The sequence below is a fragment of the Thunnus albacares genome, chromosome 1, assembly GCF_914725855.1.
Source record: "Thunnus albacares chromosome 1, fThuAlb1.1, whole genome shotgun sequence".
In the NCBI taxonomy this organism is placed as follows: domain Eukaryota; kingdom Metazoa; phylum Chordata; class Actinopteri; order Scombriformes; family Scombridae; genus Thunnus; species Thunnus albacares.
The window spans coordinates 19,626,560-19,644,167 of NC_058106.1; the positions used below are offsets into that span (position 1 = coordinate 19,626,560).

A 17,608-nucleotide genomic window follows, 5' to 3' on the forward strand; every position below is an offset into this window, starting at 1 on the left:
TTGTTTCCCTCACTTTGCCTAAAAATAAAATCTGATACATAGCTCCCCAAATCAACTCAGTCTGTTTGTAGTTCTCTTGTGCAGCAGGGGGAGGCAGCATTAACCTTAAGTAAGTAAAACTGCCTGAACAAGATGAGCAAGTTTTGAACAAATGTTATTGTTTTGAGTTTAGCACTATGAGCTGGAAAATACACTCAGTTTTAAAACAGCATCTTATAGTGTTGATTATTTAACTTATAAGTATTCATAAGAGGCATTAATATATAATGGTAATAATAATGTAAAACCCATAAGTACTGTTCATTGGTGGCGTGTCTCAAATATTTTGGCCCCACAAACTAAAATGAGGAAGTACGATTATACCTCAGTGGTTTCCACAGAATCCAGCTGCTTAGCAGGTCAGCTGTGACCAAAGAAAAAAAAAAAGAAAACCTTAAGAAGTGAGAAAAGAAATGACACCAATGCTTAGAACGTGTCTGACAACCACCAGTTGAACCATCAATCTTACATTTTTTCCATCACAAGCCAACAATGGATGGCAATGTGACAAACCCTCAAGATAAGAAAGGGAAATTCTGATGTATTGAAATTCAGGTTGCTTGCGAAAGGTGGAAAGAGGGAAGTTGCAAATGTCCTCACTTAAAATAATTTTCCAAAGGAACCCTCTAAAATAAGACAATGACAGTGAAGTGGTATTAATGTGCAAACCCACAACATTCAGAGTAGGAAAAGTATTTATTTACAAGACATAAACATTACAGAAAAAACCCCTAAAAATTTAATAAATGGCTAACATTAGCATGATACAGCCAAAAGACAACATGTCAATTTAATCCTAATAAACAGTACTGTCTAGACCAACAGTAATGTCATTAATTGACTCAAAGAAAAATACCTTCATAATGTGAATACACAGGGTATAATAAGACAGTGTAAATACATACAGAATTCAATATTTTGTTTGATCTATGTATGGCAGTACAGCTCATAATATATATTGCGGTTGGAGCAGAAAACAGGTACTGGTAAACACACCAACATCACCTACAATCTTTTAACTGAACAATATTTGTATGTGGCTGCCATTTAGCAGCCTTAACATTTACATTTATTTCCTTCGGCTTCCTTTTTTTCACAAATAAAATATGACATTCACTTTATCCATCCTCCTAAGAAACATTTTTTCCTCTGTTATCAGTACACTCCTCTGCAGGTTGAGGTATGAAGGTGCGGACCCAACAGTCACTAGCTTGACTAAACTTCATTTGACCAGAATCACAGAATCTGGTGACTTCTCATTATGACTGGTTCTGATGGGTTCTGGTAGAGGAAATGAAGATGGGGCACTGGACAGGTTACGACTCGTCAGTAACAGTCATGGGATTGTCGTAGGCTGCTCCCTCCAGGTCATCCACTCGTTTCCTGCGCGTCTCTGGAGGAGGTCTTGGTGGAGGATTCTGAGGAGGATTCTTGATGCTCTCCCCAACTTGCGGCTTCCTGATCTCCTTTCGTGGAAGAATTGGCTCCCAATGTTCACCTCGAATGGCTGCCTAGAAAACAAGATGATTAAAGCAAATACAAGTCAGTAATGAATGATTGATCCACTAATGTGGGTGACCTGTCACCTCCGGAAGTTTTTTAGATTATCCCAAGTGTAAAATCAATTTAATCTTGATTGAAACTTATTGTTGCTTGGATGATGAGTAACTGACTATCAGCACAATTAAGTGGCCTTTATCTTGTACACTCATAATAATTGTGTAGCCAGGAAAGCTTTATAACTTTAATTACCACAGCAAAGACTGTTGAAGAATTCAGTCCCACCCCTGACTGGTCAGATTTCAAAACAACAGAGCCATGTCTCAACAGTGGTACCAGTAATGAAATGTCTTCCTTGTTACCATTTCCTTGTTTCCATCAACTGTCCACTTCCTGCTTCAGCAAACAACCTTATCAAAGTGAGCAATATTTAACCTACTTAACTAGAGTGGTAAAAGGTACCAACTTACTGCAAGGTAGATGAGGCTGGCGATACCGAGGCAGACACACCCAAGGACAGTAGCAAGCATAAATCCTCCAGGAACACAGAGTCTGAGAAAGAAAGAGACAAAGACAGAGAATAAGGGTGGTGGAGAATTTAAGATCATAATGATATGCAATTAGTCTTTTGTTGGAGTGTCTGTTTGTGAAGGTGAGGAATGCTGTCTAGCAAAGGAAAGTGGCTAATGAATAATGAACTTACGCGGCATGTAAAAATGCTCTGACATAGTAGTTCCTTGTCAATGGTCCAAAGGATTTCACACACACAGTGAAGCAGTACTGGCCCCTGAGGGAAAACAAGAGACAGCAGTGACCAATAAGCATCACTGTCTTCACGGAGGTTAAATATATAAATTATGCTTAAATAACATCACTTACGTTCTCTCCACACTTGTGCCTTTGGCCCTCTTGCTTCTAGGGTATTCAAGTAAACACACAAACACCCCGGCAGCACTAAGTATTCTGTCAAGGCTGTTTCATAGTTTCTTACAGGTTTTTCCTGATCACATAATAACTGATAGGAAATCAAAGCAACTTCAAATAAATATAAGTGACTCTGAGCGGGGTACACAGGTATGGGTGGGTGGACTGATTCTGAGATGGAGGAGAATACATGCAGAATGTGGTAAGAAAGTCAGGTAAAAACTACTTGTACCTATGTTATATTTTCACAATAGTAAAAATATCATGACTCTAAATGGAAGCAGACACATTTGAGACTTGTTATATTTTGGCCCAAGCCTTCATATGGTGGGATATAAGGCCAAGTTTGAGTGTTAACTTCCCACACAACTGTGCTCAGCCTCCCTGTGTTTGTAGAAAGTATTTCAACTTCTGTAGATCAACCTCACATATACACAGCAACTATTGTCTGAAATACAATAAATGTACATGTACCTTGCCGCTGTAGCACAAAAACAAATAGTGGCTCAACCTAACCAACAATGCATTTTTAGTTATCCACATCTATACTTTAATACTTTAGTTTTTATGAATTATTTCACAACATCCTATTGCATTTAAGTCTGTCATAACAGTAGAAAGCTTTTGCACAGACTTCAAAATTATTGCAGAAATTCTACATCTATAATAGCAGATCTTTGAGGAGGGACTCTGGAAACCGGATATTGAACATTTTCACAAATGGACAACCTGAATGTTACTTCTTTAGATTAAACACCATCGTTCTGGTTTATGCAAATCTTAAAGGATACACTGCATAAGCAGCAAACTGCCATCCTCTGAACTGTCCAGCCACCCCCACAATGCCTCCAGTGAGGAGAACTGAAAGAAGGAAGCAGGAGGATAAAATAAACATCACACACATTCTTTTTAACTCTGCAGAATAGACACGCCCTAAGTGTTAAACTTTACTTTTACTTGACTCTTAAATTCAGTTTAATTTTCTTATTAGATTATCAGATTTGGCTACACTTGATTAAAATGATTTAATATTACTGTAATAAAATCAATAAATAGTTTTACTTTATGAACAATCAGGTGAATACAGCTTTAAGAATATAAATATAAAAAATAAAAATATCATTTCATTACAAAATTATAGAATACGCACACTTTAATTCCAGTGAAACAAAGAATATACCTTTTAAAAAAATCTTTAGACAAGGTTTGTATACTCACTGAGTCCCGAAGCCAGAGCCTGCTCATTGGCCCACATCGCCCACTCTATTTTCCCCATTGTATTCACCTAAAAGCCCCTCTGCAGACGGCGGATACTTTTCACACAGCGACTGGCTGCTTTGATTGTGCGTACAAGGAAGAAAATGAATTTGTGAAATGTGAGAGAGAGGTGTAAATATGAAGAATGAGGAGGCCGGACCGACCTTGGCCTCTCCCCATTTCAGTCGTCATTTCCCGACGGTGCAGGAGCATATCGAGAGAGGAGGGGCCAAGCAACTCCGCATCAACTCCAACTAACAGGTGAAATAGTAACCAAGCAGGCAGTAAATGTCACATCTACATCTTGCTAGTTGTTGTCAGTCTTCAGGTCTTTTTAAAATATGAAGTTTATACACAAAGTTCAGACGTCCAGTTTTTCCACAGTGGTCTAGTTTGACTGGTTTACACGAGAGAGCACTTCTTTTTAGCCGAGAACCTGCTTACTATAGGCTTTATACTGTATGTCATACAGAGCATTTGAGTTTTTAATGTTAAGTACAATGGCAGGGATTAAAGTAAGAAAAGATTTGTGAGCCTGATAAGTTTTACAGGAGGAAATACATACAATGTTTTGAATTAAGTATCATATGAATTTAAAACTGCTCTAAACTGCTGCTAAATCAGACATGGTGCCCAAAAACTTTAAGCTCTGCATTGAGTAGAACATAGGTTTTATATTTCATTTACCTTTTTCTGTGCACCTGTCCAGGAAAAGGAAAAGAATTTTACAGTAGAAATGGTAAAATACAATTTATCACCCAGACTTTTATGACCATACGTTCACCTTTCAGTTTCCAGGGCCTCTTGCTCTGCAGTACACACTGTTTATCGCCCTCACTATAAACACAATGACTCACCATGAAACAAGATGCAACAACAGGTGTAGTGACTAAAATATATTTTATTTAATTTTACAGAATAAAACTTTAAGTCTGTACTCTTTGTCTGAAATCATGTTTTAATGAGATGAAAATGAAAACTAATTACCAATGTGACTGATACATTAAAATACCCCCCTTAAACACATGGATACATACATAAATTCAAGCATAGGCTTTTGCTCAGATAGGTCAGAGAGCACAAAGTTGCAGTTGTGAACAGTTTTTAATGGTTCAGTGCCTTGCTGAAGGGCACGTTGGCAGAGTTGGTATCCTATATTTAGCACCTCAGAGTCCAGCCCATGCTCATGTTTATGACTGAATCCATTAGTCAAATTCCTCTTGACCTGTATCTACCAGTAGATACTAAGAAATACAAAGAGCTATTCAAGAGCATACAGGAAGAGAGTGTCATATAAATGACTCAGAGACATTTGATAATTGAAGGGAGACATATTAACAACCTCAATCCACAACTGTAAAAGAGGTGCCTGTTGTTGTTGTGATTTATAGAAACCTTGATACATATGTATAAAACAGATTTTTATTGGTGCTGAATTAGATTCATTATTGCTCCTTTGTCCATTTAGAGCTGTGTGGCATCAAGCTGTATTCTTAGGCAACCCATCAGATCCAAGCAGATGCTGCGTGTGATCGTCCACAACACAAGGGCCTGGTCCAGCCTTAAACACAAAACAAGAAAGGATCAGGTAAGAAAGTACAACCAAAGAATAGACCCTGTAAGTGTGTCTGTGTGTTAACATCTAAAAATCCATCTGAATCAAAAGCTTGTTCTAACGAGATATAACCCTAAAAAAACAAAACAGTGCTGATTAATAAAACATCCATTGGTCAAAGACTGGATCAGCTCTCTATTATATACATCAGCAAAGCAGAGGAACTACTTTAATTCACACTAAGTGCTACAATATTCAGCTGAAGTAATGCAACTTAATGTTGTGTAAAACAGTGGAAATGGAGACATAACTCCAAACTGGTCTTGGACTCTTTCTGTGAAAATTGCTGAGTCATATCTTTCTAGACACACCAAGATATATAAATTAAAAATAGAAAACACTGATTTTTAGTCAATGTTTTAAATAAATTGTTAAAAGAACTCGCCCACAGTGTAAATACATCCGTGTGATCTGTGTGTGTGTGTGTCTACCTTGGTACTAATAACGTAGCGTATTCCTTTTGGCATGGGCTCTAAACCAATAGCCTGCTTCAGTTCCTCAGAAAGAGCAGCATGGTTAACTGGAAGACCATTAAGAAACCTGCAGATAAGGAAGAGAATAACACCTCAAAGGGCCGTAAGGCAAACACACCTTTGTATACAAACATTCTGTGTTTATGTATCTAAATTATATTTCAGATAGACAACTTAATTTGTATGGAAGCAGAATTTTACAGAGAAATTTGCACTAAAGCTAAGAAAGCTGATAACTGTCAACTCACTGTCCTCCGTTGGTCTCTGGGGGAAAGAAATGTCGAACCGCCTGGACAAACTCAGGAACATGCTGCTGTAGAGTGAAGATCACAGCATTGGGTCCTGCATCAAAGGTGTAGGCCACCTAAAGGGAAACAGGGGAAACTGGAGCAATCATATAAAGAGCAAGAGCTGTTCTGTTCCCCATTGAGTTTGAAACCCCCCCCACAAGTTTCACATCTTCATTATACCATCTTGGAAATTCAGCGGCATGAACTGAGACAAACCTCTGACAAAGAAAGAAGAACACACACTCAATAAGAGGGATACAAAAGTAAGCAGACAACAGCTACAGATGCAGTAAATATACAGTACACTGTAAGAAGTGTGTAAAAAGTAATGTAAATTCCAGCTATTTTCCAAGACATTTCATGATTTTCGGAACGCTTTTCTACCTTTTAAAGCAGCCATGTTTCCACAAATTTTAATTTTGCAGAGAATTATCTTAATCCATCATGTTTACTGTTTGATCTTCCTATTACTATTGAAGTTGGGTTATTGTTGCACATTAATAAAGTAAGTATTTGAAAAATTAGTAAACACACAGCTGCCCAGATGTAATGACGAAAACACTGGGTTAAAACAGTATACCAAGAGGACTACTACGTTCTTATTTTCTGCTCTCTCTTTCAGAAACATAACCGCAGAGTCGCTCACCCTTGTCTCCCCATAGTGCCGGTTGTACCGATGAACCAAGTTGATGACCTGGTGAGACACACTGTTGAGGTAGAAGATAGGAGGGTATGTGTCAAGGCAGGTGGCATGGAACTGGTTACTGTCCTTCATGGTTAGTTCAGCAAATGCAGTGAAGTCTTTTCTGCGCACCGCTTCAATCATTTCAACCATCCGGCCTGGGACGACAGACTCAGCCCGGTGCTACCCGCACACAGAAAAGATGGATTTATATAGACTTTCAGGTGAGTGACAATGGGTGAGGTTTAAACAAACATAATCTCCAATTTAACAGTATTGATAATAATGTTAGTACACTGATTGATGCATGTTTGAGGCTGAGCAAAGTACCTTTAAGAGACAGCTTGTTTGTACACTGGTTTGCATCCCAGAGGTGCTGCCTACATGCTTCCGCTCAGCACTGGCCTGTGATGAAGAAATGCATGCAATTACACTTGATATAACTTGTTTATTTTCAATTGGCATTTTGTGCACTAGTCAAGACACTTGCTCTGTGCGTTACACAAGAAATGGTCATTTATAGAAGTAAGTGACTTTCACAAGCAAGCGCAGATGTGCCAATACAGTATTGACTCACATCATGCTTTCATTCTCATTTTGTCACTCTCAGTCACTCAATCACATACACGGAAACATACACAGACCTACCACAAGAACAAGTATTCTGAGCTCTGGCCAATGAGTTTCTGGCTCCACCTGCTGGGCAAGACTGTCCTTGCCATTGTCTTGGTGTCCCATGATCCACTGAACAAATCCTCCATACATACTCCGACATGCGCTGCCCGAGCCTTGCCGGGCAATCCCAGACAATTCCCCTTCTACACCAAACACCCGAGCCAGTGTGTAAACTGCAATACAGTGACAAAAGAGGGGGGAAGAGCAGAGAAGACAAGGATGAAATGCAGATGTGTCAAATGTCTTTAGGCTTCATTCTACGGTCAGAAAAGCCCCACCATAGTTTCATGATGAAAATATTTAGTATTATATTTATTAAGATGAATCTTAACTCAGTGTTAGCTTGTATACTCAAGTTATACATCGGGCAACGTAACATTTTTTAAAGCAGCTGTTGAGCAGGGAAACTTTTACTAATGTACACACACAATCTCACCTAGACAAGCAAATCCAGCAGCAGAGGAGGCCAGTCCAGCAGCAGTGGGGAAATTGTTAACGGAGCAGATGTGGACTTTGTGAGACAAACCAGTCAAATCCAAACCGGGGTCCACATCATTTCGTCTCTTCCTTGCAAGTCGTCGAACTAGATACAGAACACAGAACAATGACAATGTCGTGTCCTGCCCTCCCTTTAACTCTCATGCTTTTTGTTCTCTCTGTGCTTGTTGTGAGGAAAAATTAAACAGAAAAGACTTACTCTCTCTCAGGCAGGACTGCAGTCTGGGCTGGCTGATATCCTCCTCTTTGCCATTGAGCCATATTCGATCTTCCTGAAATGATCTGCTGGTTGCCACTGTTGTTGTTGTTTTCAGCTAAACAAGAGAAGGGAGATGAGACACACACACACACATATACTTTTATACACCCCAGTATTTTGGGGCAATTTTGCCTTTATTTGATAGTGGAAAGTGCAGAGAGACAGGAAACAGAGAAGGATATGACATGCAACAAAGGTCCACAGCCAGAATTGAACTGCCATAACCAGTAGACTACCAGGGCCCCACCACACTGTAGCTAGATTATGGCAACTATTATGATTATCGATTAACCGTTTAAGTAATTTTAAAAACAAAAACACCAACTATTTACTGATTCTAACCTCTCAAATGTACATATTTGCTTGTCGTCTTTGTTTTCTATGATATGAACTAAACTCTGATCTGTTTTTGGATTCTTGGTTGGACAAAACAGGCAGTTTGAACATGTCAACTTGATCTCTGAGAAGTTATAATGGACAGGTTTTTACTTTTTCTGACACTTTACTGACCAAATGATTTATTGAGAAAATAATAGAACGATAGTAAAAAAATAAATACTTTAAACCTTATATTTTTCACTCAACATTCTGTAACTGTACATTTCAATCCAGACTCAATTTAAAGGCAATGCCATCATTTTCCACAATCCTAGTCATGGATTTGTATCATCTTGCTATATTTCCAGGATATTTTTCAATAGCCTTTCGCAGTAGCCACCAAGTATTCACAAGTTTTGGCAGACTGGGTTCACAATGTATGAAATAGCACAAGTGAATGTAAGTATTTCAAGACTGACCATCCTAACTGAAACTACCAGTAAACACAAACATGGTATTGTGACCAAATTAGCCTCATTTACAGTTTTGTTTACTGTAGCTATTCTGGACACAAACAGTAAAACTTTGGAAAATCCTACAAGACATTGAGGAAGCTAACTGCCTATACACAAAAATCACTGTTCTCATGAATATGTTTACCTGATCTTGATGCAACGTGACGCTCAAAGATGAGTTAATGGGGAGGATTAATTCTTCATTTCTCTTCCCCCCTGAAAAACAACACGTTTGACACACAATGCACAACTTCGATATTATCACGCTGTCACAATGAAACAAAATAAAAATGCTGGACACTGAATCCAGCCTGTTACTGACCAGTATTCAGTGACACATGACATACAAGTTATTATACAATAGACAAGTTCACTTTACGTCCTAAAGCTATCCAAAGCTACTAACATTACACTGGATTAAAAATAAATCGAGGTGATACTCACAGTACTTGATGACGGCTATATTTACCGGAGCAGTGCATGTAACTATGTTTGTCTTCTCCATACTGCTCTCAGGCATAACTGAGTAAATAAACCGATGTTTATATTGATCAACTAGTGACTGAAAACACTGAAATGTGCAGAGCAGGGGTCTTCTCGTCTTTAGCAGTTTCAGCGTGTAGCTAACATAACTCAACCTTGCTACGGCGTTTGTAGCGTCTCTTCGAGGTCTCTCCCGATTGGCTGGCGTTGAACATGTGGCTACCCCCGCAACCAATCAGAGCCGAGTCGTTTTAATTAAACAGACGGCACAGCCAATGAGAGATCATCTGACCACGGTCGTGCGAAAATGGGCCAGCCCATTGTAGCAACCCATCCACAGCAAGATTGACTTTTTTTTATTCTTTATTTATATGGACTGTAAAGTCCATATAACAGCCTAAAGAAATGATGATGATGATTGTGAGAAAAATATATCTAAATGACTATAAATAATAACGAAAGTTGCAGTTAGTTAGATGTAAACATTTAAATATAAAATTCATTGGACTATAATATTGGACAGTACTCATATACTGTAGTTCAGTACAATTCTGAGGTAATTGTACTTGAGTATTTCAATTTTATACTCTTTAATACTTTAACCTCGCTATATTTTGGAGGCAAACAGTACGTTTTAATCTACCATATGTATTTGGTAAGTACACTAAGTTACACACAACCTCATGAAATATACATTGCTATACATTAAGGGACCAAACAGTATATTTACAATTAACTCCACTACTATTGGCACTTTCTGTATATGTTGCAGATAATGCTTGTTTTTTTTAACTTTTATTTACATTTTTAAATGCATGACTTTTACTCATCATGGAGCATTTTTATACAGTGATATTGTTACTTTTACCTCAATAAAGGATGTAAAAACTTCCACCACTGGTGCCACAACTATTAAGCCATCTAGAAACTCCTTCTCTTACAGAACTGGATATCTCTTCTCTACTTGGCAATGGGAACAAAAATGAATAAAGAAATGATCAAATTTAAAATGGAAAATTGAATAAAAATGTCACTTAACTATTGTGATGTATTGTTGTATTGTATAAAAATCAATGCCAAAGGGGTAATATATCAGTTTAAAAAGCATTTCCTTTGGTAAACCAGACTTGAACTGAGAAGAAGTTATTTGCATGTCAACAAATAATACAGAGCATTTAGATAAAAAATAAAATCATGTTTCTCCTTTATGCCTTTTATTTGAAAAGAAGCTGGACACATTTGGCAATGCGTTAATTCTTGTTTCTGAAATGAAATCCAGAACTTGAAATTGTAGATATTGTTAAAAAAAAAAACAACCAAAAAAAAAAAACAACATACAGATACAGTCATCTTTTTGTAAGGTGGTGAGAATCATATGTTTAAGATGCTGCAAAGTTTTTCTGTTTTTACTTTGACCACTGTTACAACCGTGATACATCTGTGGCTTGGAACATCATTTCTGTGAAGATCCAAAATGGGAAACTTTTCAAGAGGGTTAAACACTAATTCTTATAACTGAACTGTAAAAATGGTACACAAGAATTTTTATACACTAGCCTTTTTTTTTTAAATTTATTTTTATGTAAACCTTTAAGATACATGTCAGCAAAAAGAAAATATCAAAGTGCAACATCCAAGGTTGGTGGGATGCTGGCCCTGAATGAAGAACAATGTATAATATTCACAGAGCAGTCTAGATAAAAATGCATCAGCAGCACTTAGGTTTTGCATTTTGTCTAGTTTCTTGTGTTTGAAGAACAGAAGTCAACCAATGTGAAAAATAAAGAAAAAAAAAGAGTAACTACTGAAAAGGACCAGAGGAGTCAAACAGTGCCACGGGCTGTCAGGGGTAAAACACAAGCAGTGCAACTTTGTAGCAACTTGCTTGAAAAAAGGTTGCAAATGATCATCTAATTAAACACTGCGTGTATTCTACCCCCTCCCATCCCTTATGCCATCATATCAACTCCATGTCCTTGTTCCTCTCTCTTGGCATGTAGTTTCCAGAGACACACAGAGGGTAGTGTGGCATCCCAGGTTTCAACTAACAGTAACACGCTGGTCAAGGATGCTATTAAGAGTCCCAGTCAAGCATATCCCCTCCCGATTTCTTGGCTCATTCCAGGGCTCCAGTTCAAAGTTAGTAATCGTCCTCATCATCTGAGTCCATCACCCTCCGTCTGTTGAACTGAAAAGTATACAGCATTAAAAGAAACGTAAGACAGACAAGTGGTTGATGATGAATAAAGAAAAGGTGATATTTCAGTGGAACTTACTTTGACAGTTGTCTTTTTCTCTGTTTGCTGACTAACTTTTTCTAGGATCTCAATCAAGCCTGACTCTGAAATCTGAAAAGAGAGAAAACATTTGTTGCGCTGCTGGTATGTGAAAGAAAATCAACAACATATTTTAAGCATCAGAGGTCATTCTCTTACCTTTCCTCCTAACTTTCCAAAACGAGCCATTTGAATGAGATAGTTCTCAACTGCATTGGCTTTCTCCGGCTTAACCAAAGCAAGATTGCTCACTGTAAAGAGAAAATTGTTTTACCACTGTGTGTTTACACATGACCACCATTAATAGATATATACTGCATTACCACCCATCCATCACACAATATAGTTTAAATAACAATTTTCTCAAAAGGAGCCATTAATAAATCATGTATGATACTGTCATTAGTGTAACTGGAACCACTGGTAAGTTACAAATTTTGTTATGAATCTTTACTACATTATTCATAACACAGACTCACCAGTACTGATCTGGCTTTCTGCATTTATACTCCTTAAAAAAGCTTTTACAATGTCTGTTAGGCAATTAGTTAACATCATCTGGCATGTGATTTCATTTTTGCACAGCTTTTTGTATTATTATATCTATTAATATTATTTTTTAAAGGGAAAAATCAGCTAAATAATAACTTTGAGAATACACTTACATCTGGCACGGGCAGATTGGTCTAGAACTTGAGCCAATATGGAGTTTCTCATATCTGTTTCTCTGTGAATAAAAAGTACCACAACAATATTAGCACACCAGCGCTACTTGGGGGGGTGGGGGTGCCAAGCAAAACTCAGAGGAGCACTTCAGCTGGGTGGCAAGCAAGACAAGGGAACTTGGCTTGGGTCTGGAGGAGCATTTATTTACAAATAGTCTAAACTGTACACACACTGCACTGCCACGCTCACAGCTATAACGTTACTGCTAACTTCATACTCACAGTCTCTCTCTCTCTCTCAACCACACACTCACTACATACACAACCTATGCACTGAGCTATTCAACTTAAGCCTGGCGGGCTGCTGGGCTTGCAATACACTAGCGGAAGCCCTGGGTATAATATCATAATGTCCATTACTTTATTTCCAAATGGCTCTGTGTAACAGTAGTCATCTCACAATATTTTGCCGATAATTTAGAACATGTGTATTTTAATTTAAATGATGTGAGTTAAGGTCACAAAAAAAAAAGAAAAGTAAGAAAACAATTCGACTGATCACACAGCATTTTTCCATAAGAATCTTTGCTCCAAATGTATGTATGTAAATGATTTATGCAGTACATCTTACCTTTGTTTGGCCTCTTCTCCTTGCTGATTATTTGAGGAATCCTAAAAGAATATAAAAGAATACAGCGCCATCACATTAATCTAATATGTTGTATTTTATAGATATATCAGACAGTAATCCACAAACCAAACCAAACTCACATAGTGTGCTGTTTTTCATAGGAATGTGCACAATTTTGCATCATATTTTGAATTTAAATTTAGTAGAAATGTCTAGTTTGGTTCAAGCACTGAAAGGTGAGGAAAGGTAGAGAGCACTAAAGCCCAAACAAATCTGGATTTTGGAGACTGATACTTGAGGACAATATTTGGAAACAATATATATTAGTTCTTTAACATATTGTGCTCATAACATGAACAGACATTTCTGAAAAGTATCTCTTCAATTTAATTATAAAACTGTTGTAATGATGTGTACCAAGATATGTAATTACAGTTGGAAGATAAAGTTGTCAGTGCAGAGCAGGAAAACGTATCTTTCTTGGTCAATATTGCACGCACTAAGGAACTTATTGTTTCAGTTGACTACATTTACCATCAACACTGATTGGACATTTGCGTAATACATGGCGAAATTTCCCTTTAAGAACTGTTTTTCCAAACCCCCTTGTGTGGTCTATAAGAGACCCCCTAATCTATGTAACATGGTGGTGAGGGCAGACCTTCCCCCTCCATCATCCTCACATTTCCTTAGCTCAGTCCCCTCTGGAAATAACCCATGTGGTCATTGCCAACAATACCATTTCACATAAAAAAAACTGACTCGTTAAACTACCCTCACACAGAAAGGAAATACAACATTGAAGGTGTTATTTCATGTTCTACTGCTAATGTCATATACATGCTTAAATACCCATGTGGACTGGCATACACTGGTAAGACCACCAGACCTCTAAAAACTCGAATTGCTGAACACCACAGTACAATCAGAAATAATGTAACATCTAGTCCTGTAGCTGTACATTTTTCCAAGGCGAAACATAACATCTCTAGTTTCAGATACATGAGGATTGAAACTTTAAAACACCCATGCAGAGGGGAAGATACTAATTCTATGCTCCTAAAATGTGAACTGTTCTGAGTACATACACTGGACACTTTGGCCCCAAAAGGTCTTAATGAGGACTTTGACATTAGACCATTTTTGTAAATGCATACCCTATGTGTCATGTCTCTTACAGTAATAATGCCTTTCTGTATGTTGAGTCATGTCAGTGTTCCTTTTTTTGCAAATGGTGTTACATTTTCCCTATGTCAAAATAATAGATACTTTCATAAATAGACATAAGCGCCTCTAATAGGTAGTATGTATGACGGCTTTTTAGCCTGAGTCCTTTGTTGGAGTAAAAACTACTGGAAGTACATGAGCTGTATATTTTTCTTCATGCACCTTTTGTATATATGTAGCCTATTTATAAAAATCTGTGCATATTGTACTGTATATGTAAAATATGAAATGTAAGGTTTGCTACAGTTTTATTGATGGCAATCTGGAACCGGTATATTATCTCACGTGTGTTTGTAGTATGAACTATGGGTATTAAGATGGCAACTCTGTATTTATCAGAAGTCTGAGGAAGAGCCATGTGCTCGAAACATCACAGGAAAAAATAAAAGCCCTTTAAACAGAAGTTACTTGGTGTGTGGATCTCTGCTCAACTCCCCATAGTTTAAGCCCAGTAACACACCAACATAGTGTGTGTTCAGTTAGTTGAAACCTAAGAGCACTGATTGAAATGTGTTTCAAAAAAGCAAGGTCTTAATATTTTATTAATTAAAGGACAGGTTCACAATTTTCATGAATGTCTTAAAACAACAGTCAGGTGTCCACATAAACACTGAAAGAGATTTTCCTTGCTGTAATCATTCCTCCTGTTCATACTGGCTGTTAAAAGATCCCCTTCAAATGCACTTTCAATGTAAATGATGGGGGCCAAAATCTAGTTATCCACACAGTCAGTTAATGCAAAAACGCATTTAAAGGTTTTTGCCAAGTTTATATGAGGCTTCAGCAGCCTGAGTTAGTCGTATCAAGCGGACATCTGCCACATTCATAGTCTTTTTAGCAAAATTCCCTCTCTGTGTTTCCTCGGACAGTGTTTCCCTGCTGAGCTGTGGTGGAAGTATAACAACAAAAAGAGGGACTTTGGCACTAAAAAGACTGTAATGTTGAAAGATGTCTATTTGATTTTACTCATTTGAACGGCTGAAGCTTCATATCATCTTCAGATAAACTTTTAAATGCATTTTCGCACAGAAGGAGGACTGTGGATTTTGGCCCACATCACATACATTGTAAATGTATTATGAAGGGATCTTCTAATGGCCAGTATGAACAAAAGAAATGATTCAATGTTCATTTGGACACTTGATTGTTGTTTTAAGACAGAATTGAAATATTGGGAACCCATCCTTTAAGGCTGCCACCATAAGCATAGTTATGATTCAGTATTAATATATATTTATTACTGACATACAACAAAGCAGTTACCTTTTTCTATTTGTTAATTTTTCAGTTTATTATTCAGTAAATAAACCCTTAAGTTCAACAGGGAACAGAACAAAGCAGAAAATACCCAAACTAAGCCCACCGTTTCACTATCTATTTGTGCTTTTTGCCAAATATACCCTAAAATAGGCTAATTTTTCTTGGATTTTAAATAAAATGTTGGTTCAGTTTCGCTCCGCTAACGTCAGAGGGGTGTGCGCTGTCCTGTCGACACTAAGCTAATGTTGGTTTCTCCTGTTATTTCTCTAACTGCTGAGTTAGCTTGTTACAGTTGATATACATCGAGCGTGACTCTCATATGTGAGCTATGTATATCCTCTGGGTGACAGTTAAATTAGTTTGAGTCATGGTGGTTGGTTTAGCTACACTAGCTAGCGGCGTCTCCTTATAACAGCGTCTCCTTATAAGGTGAGCGCAAACACGCTTCTCTGCTCATGTTTTGTCCTTACCCCGTGCTTTGCCTGTAGCTCCGCCATCCTTTGCCGCCTAATAGCCTCTAATTCGTCGTCTGCCATGGTTTATTACAATAATGTAGACCTAAAAGACTGAAACTGGATGAGATAGCGTTATTTTGCGCACACTAAACTCGCATCAGATGTCAGGCCCCACCATTCACTGTATGTGCCCTACCTAGCTCAGGGGAGAGTAATCAACATCGATGACCGATCCAACACAGGCTAAAGCTATCGAGCACAGAGTCAGGATCATATGATACTAAAGCAAAAAGAACTGAAGAGCCCAGAAGTGTGGACGTACTGAGACCTTTTACTTAAGTAAAAATAACAATACCACAATGAAAAAATACTCCATTGCAAGTGTAAATGTTGCACCATGACACAATCTAATTACTTGTTGCACGTCACATTTCATTTTTGCACTTGTCTACTTCATATATTTCATACACTTCATTTCTTTGTCCATAGCACAATCTATATTTCCTTTGTACCGTCAATATTTAGGGCCCGAGCACCGAACGGTGCGAAGGCCCTATTGGATCTGAAGGAATTATTTTTCTCTATTATTATTATTATTATTATTATTATTATTATTATTATTATTATTATTATTCCGAAAAAATGCATTTTTGAGGGCCTAAACGTGCACGAAAAGTTGTTAAACTTTGCACATACATCAGAAGTGGTGAAAAATTTGATATTTTATGGGTCTCGCAAAAAGGCGGGGCAAAATGGCTCAACAGCGCCCCCTAGAAAACTAAGAAAATTGAGCCCCTCGATACAGATTGTCATAGAAAAATGAAATTCGGTATACTTATGTATCATGACCAGACGCACCAAAAAGTCTCTTACACACATACCATAAGTCCAACAGGAAGCCATTTTGAATTAAAGTTGCCATTTTGACTCAGATTTTGCCATTTCCAGCCTGCATACTTTAACGAACTCCTCCTAGAAATTTGACCTCAGCAACTTCAAATTCAGTCAGTATCATCTACAGACCTTGGAAATGAGAAGTTATCAAAACAGTGAGTTTTCGACATTGCCAAGGGGGCGTGACCGGGCGGTGAATTTCAATCCTTCGCCATGAAAATTGAAACGGCCATAACTCCAGCATACATGATCCTAAGAGACCCAAACCTTCTGTGCTTGAAAAGAGTCCCGCCACATCAATGTGTAAATATTGAATCTGAGTCATAGCGCCACTTACTGGCAACATGAAGTAACATGTTTTACACTTAGACGCCCTGTGGGTAGCACAGTGATTGGACCCACCTCAAATTTACTCAGAATAGTCTCAAGACCTTGGAGTTTGTATAGTCTGAAGTTGGTGACTTTTTGTTGAAAGGTGTTGCCATGACGACGCAGTGAATTTCAATGTCTCGCCATGAAATTTCAAAGCCCTATAACTTGACTCCACATGGTCTGATATTTTCCAAATTTCATATGCTTGTTAAGAGCATGTGTGTACATGTATGAAAATCGGTACACACATGTATCATGCCAGGACACACAAAAAAATCTCTTGGACCCATAGCTGAAACC

The 17,608-nt window shown here is 37.8% G+C and overlaps 3 protein-coding genes across 3 annotated transcripts; all 3 read right to left on the bottom strand.

Moving 5' to 3' along the window:
* Positions 1–716: 716 nt before the first annotated feature.
* Positions 717–3,921, bottom strand: LOC122980158 (cytochrome b-245 light chain). The gene is made up of 6 exons (XM_044347914.1): positions 3,682–3,921; positions 3,255–3,324; positions 2,419–2,493; positions 2,243–2,326; positions 2,010–2,091; positions 717–1,550 (listed from the first exon to the last, which is right to left on the bottom strand). The coding sequence occupies exons 1-6, from the start codon at positions 3,737–3,739 to the stop codon at positions 1,356–1,358; spliced, it is 564 nt and encodes a 187-aa protein (XP_044203849.1). The 5' UTR covers positions 3,740–3,921; the 3' UTR covers positions 717–1,355.
* A 1,207-nt stretch (positions 3,922–5,128) lies between these two features.
* On the bottom strand, positions 5,129–9,722 carry mvda (mevalonate (diphospho) decarboxylase a). The gene is made up of 10 exons (XM_044347885.1): positions 9,490–9,722; positions 9,191–9,261; positions 8,153–8,267; positions 7,892–8,038; positions 7,429–7,628; positions 7,111–7,185; positions 6,745–6,963; positions 6,057–6,172; positions 5,767–5,875; positions 5,129–5,281 (listed from the first exon to the last, which is right to left on the bottom strand). The coding sequence occupies exons 1-10, from the start codon at positions 9,563–9,565 to the stop codon at positions 5,201–5,203; spliced, it is 1,209 nt and encodes a 402-aa protein (XP_044203820.1). The 5' UTR covers positions 9,566–9,722; the 3' UTR covers positions 5,129–5,200.
* A 1,003-nt stretch (positions 9,723–10,725) lies between these two features.
* Positions 10,726–16,278, bottom strand: pdcd5 (programmed cell death 5). Its single transcript, XM_044347939.1, has 6 exons — positions 16,058–16,278; positions 13,101–13,141; positions 12,470–12,531; positions 11,964–12,055; positions 11,805–11,876; positions 10,726–11,716 (listed from the first exon to the last, which is right to left on the bottom strand). The coding sequence occupies exons 1-6, from the start codon at positions 16,121–16,123 to the stop codon at positions 11,669–11,671; spliced, it is 381 nt and encodes a 126-aa protein (XP_044203874.1). The 5' UTR covers positions 16,124–16,278; the 3' UTR covers positions 10,726–11,668.
* Positions 16,279–17,608: the final 1,330 nt, after the last annotated feature.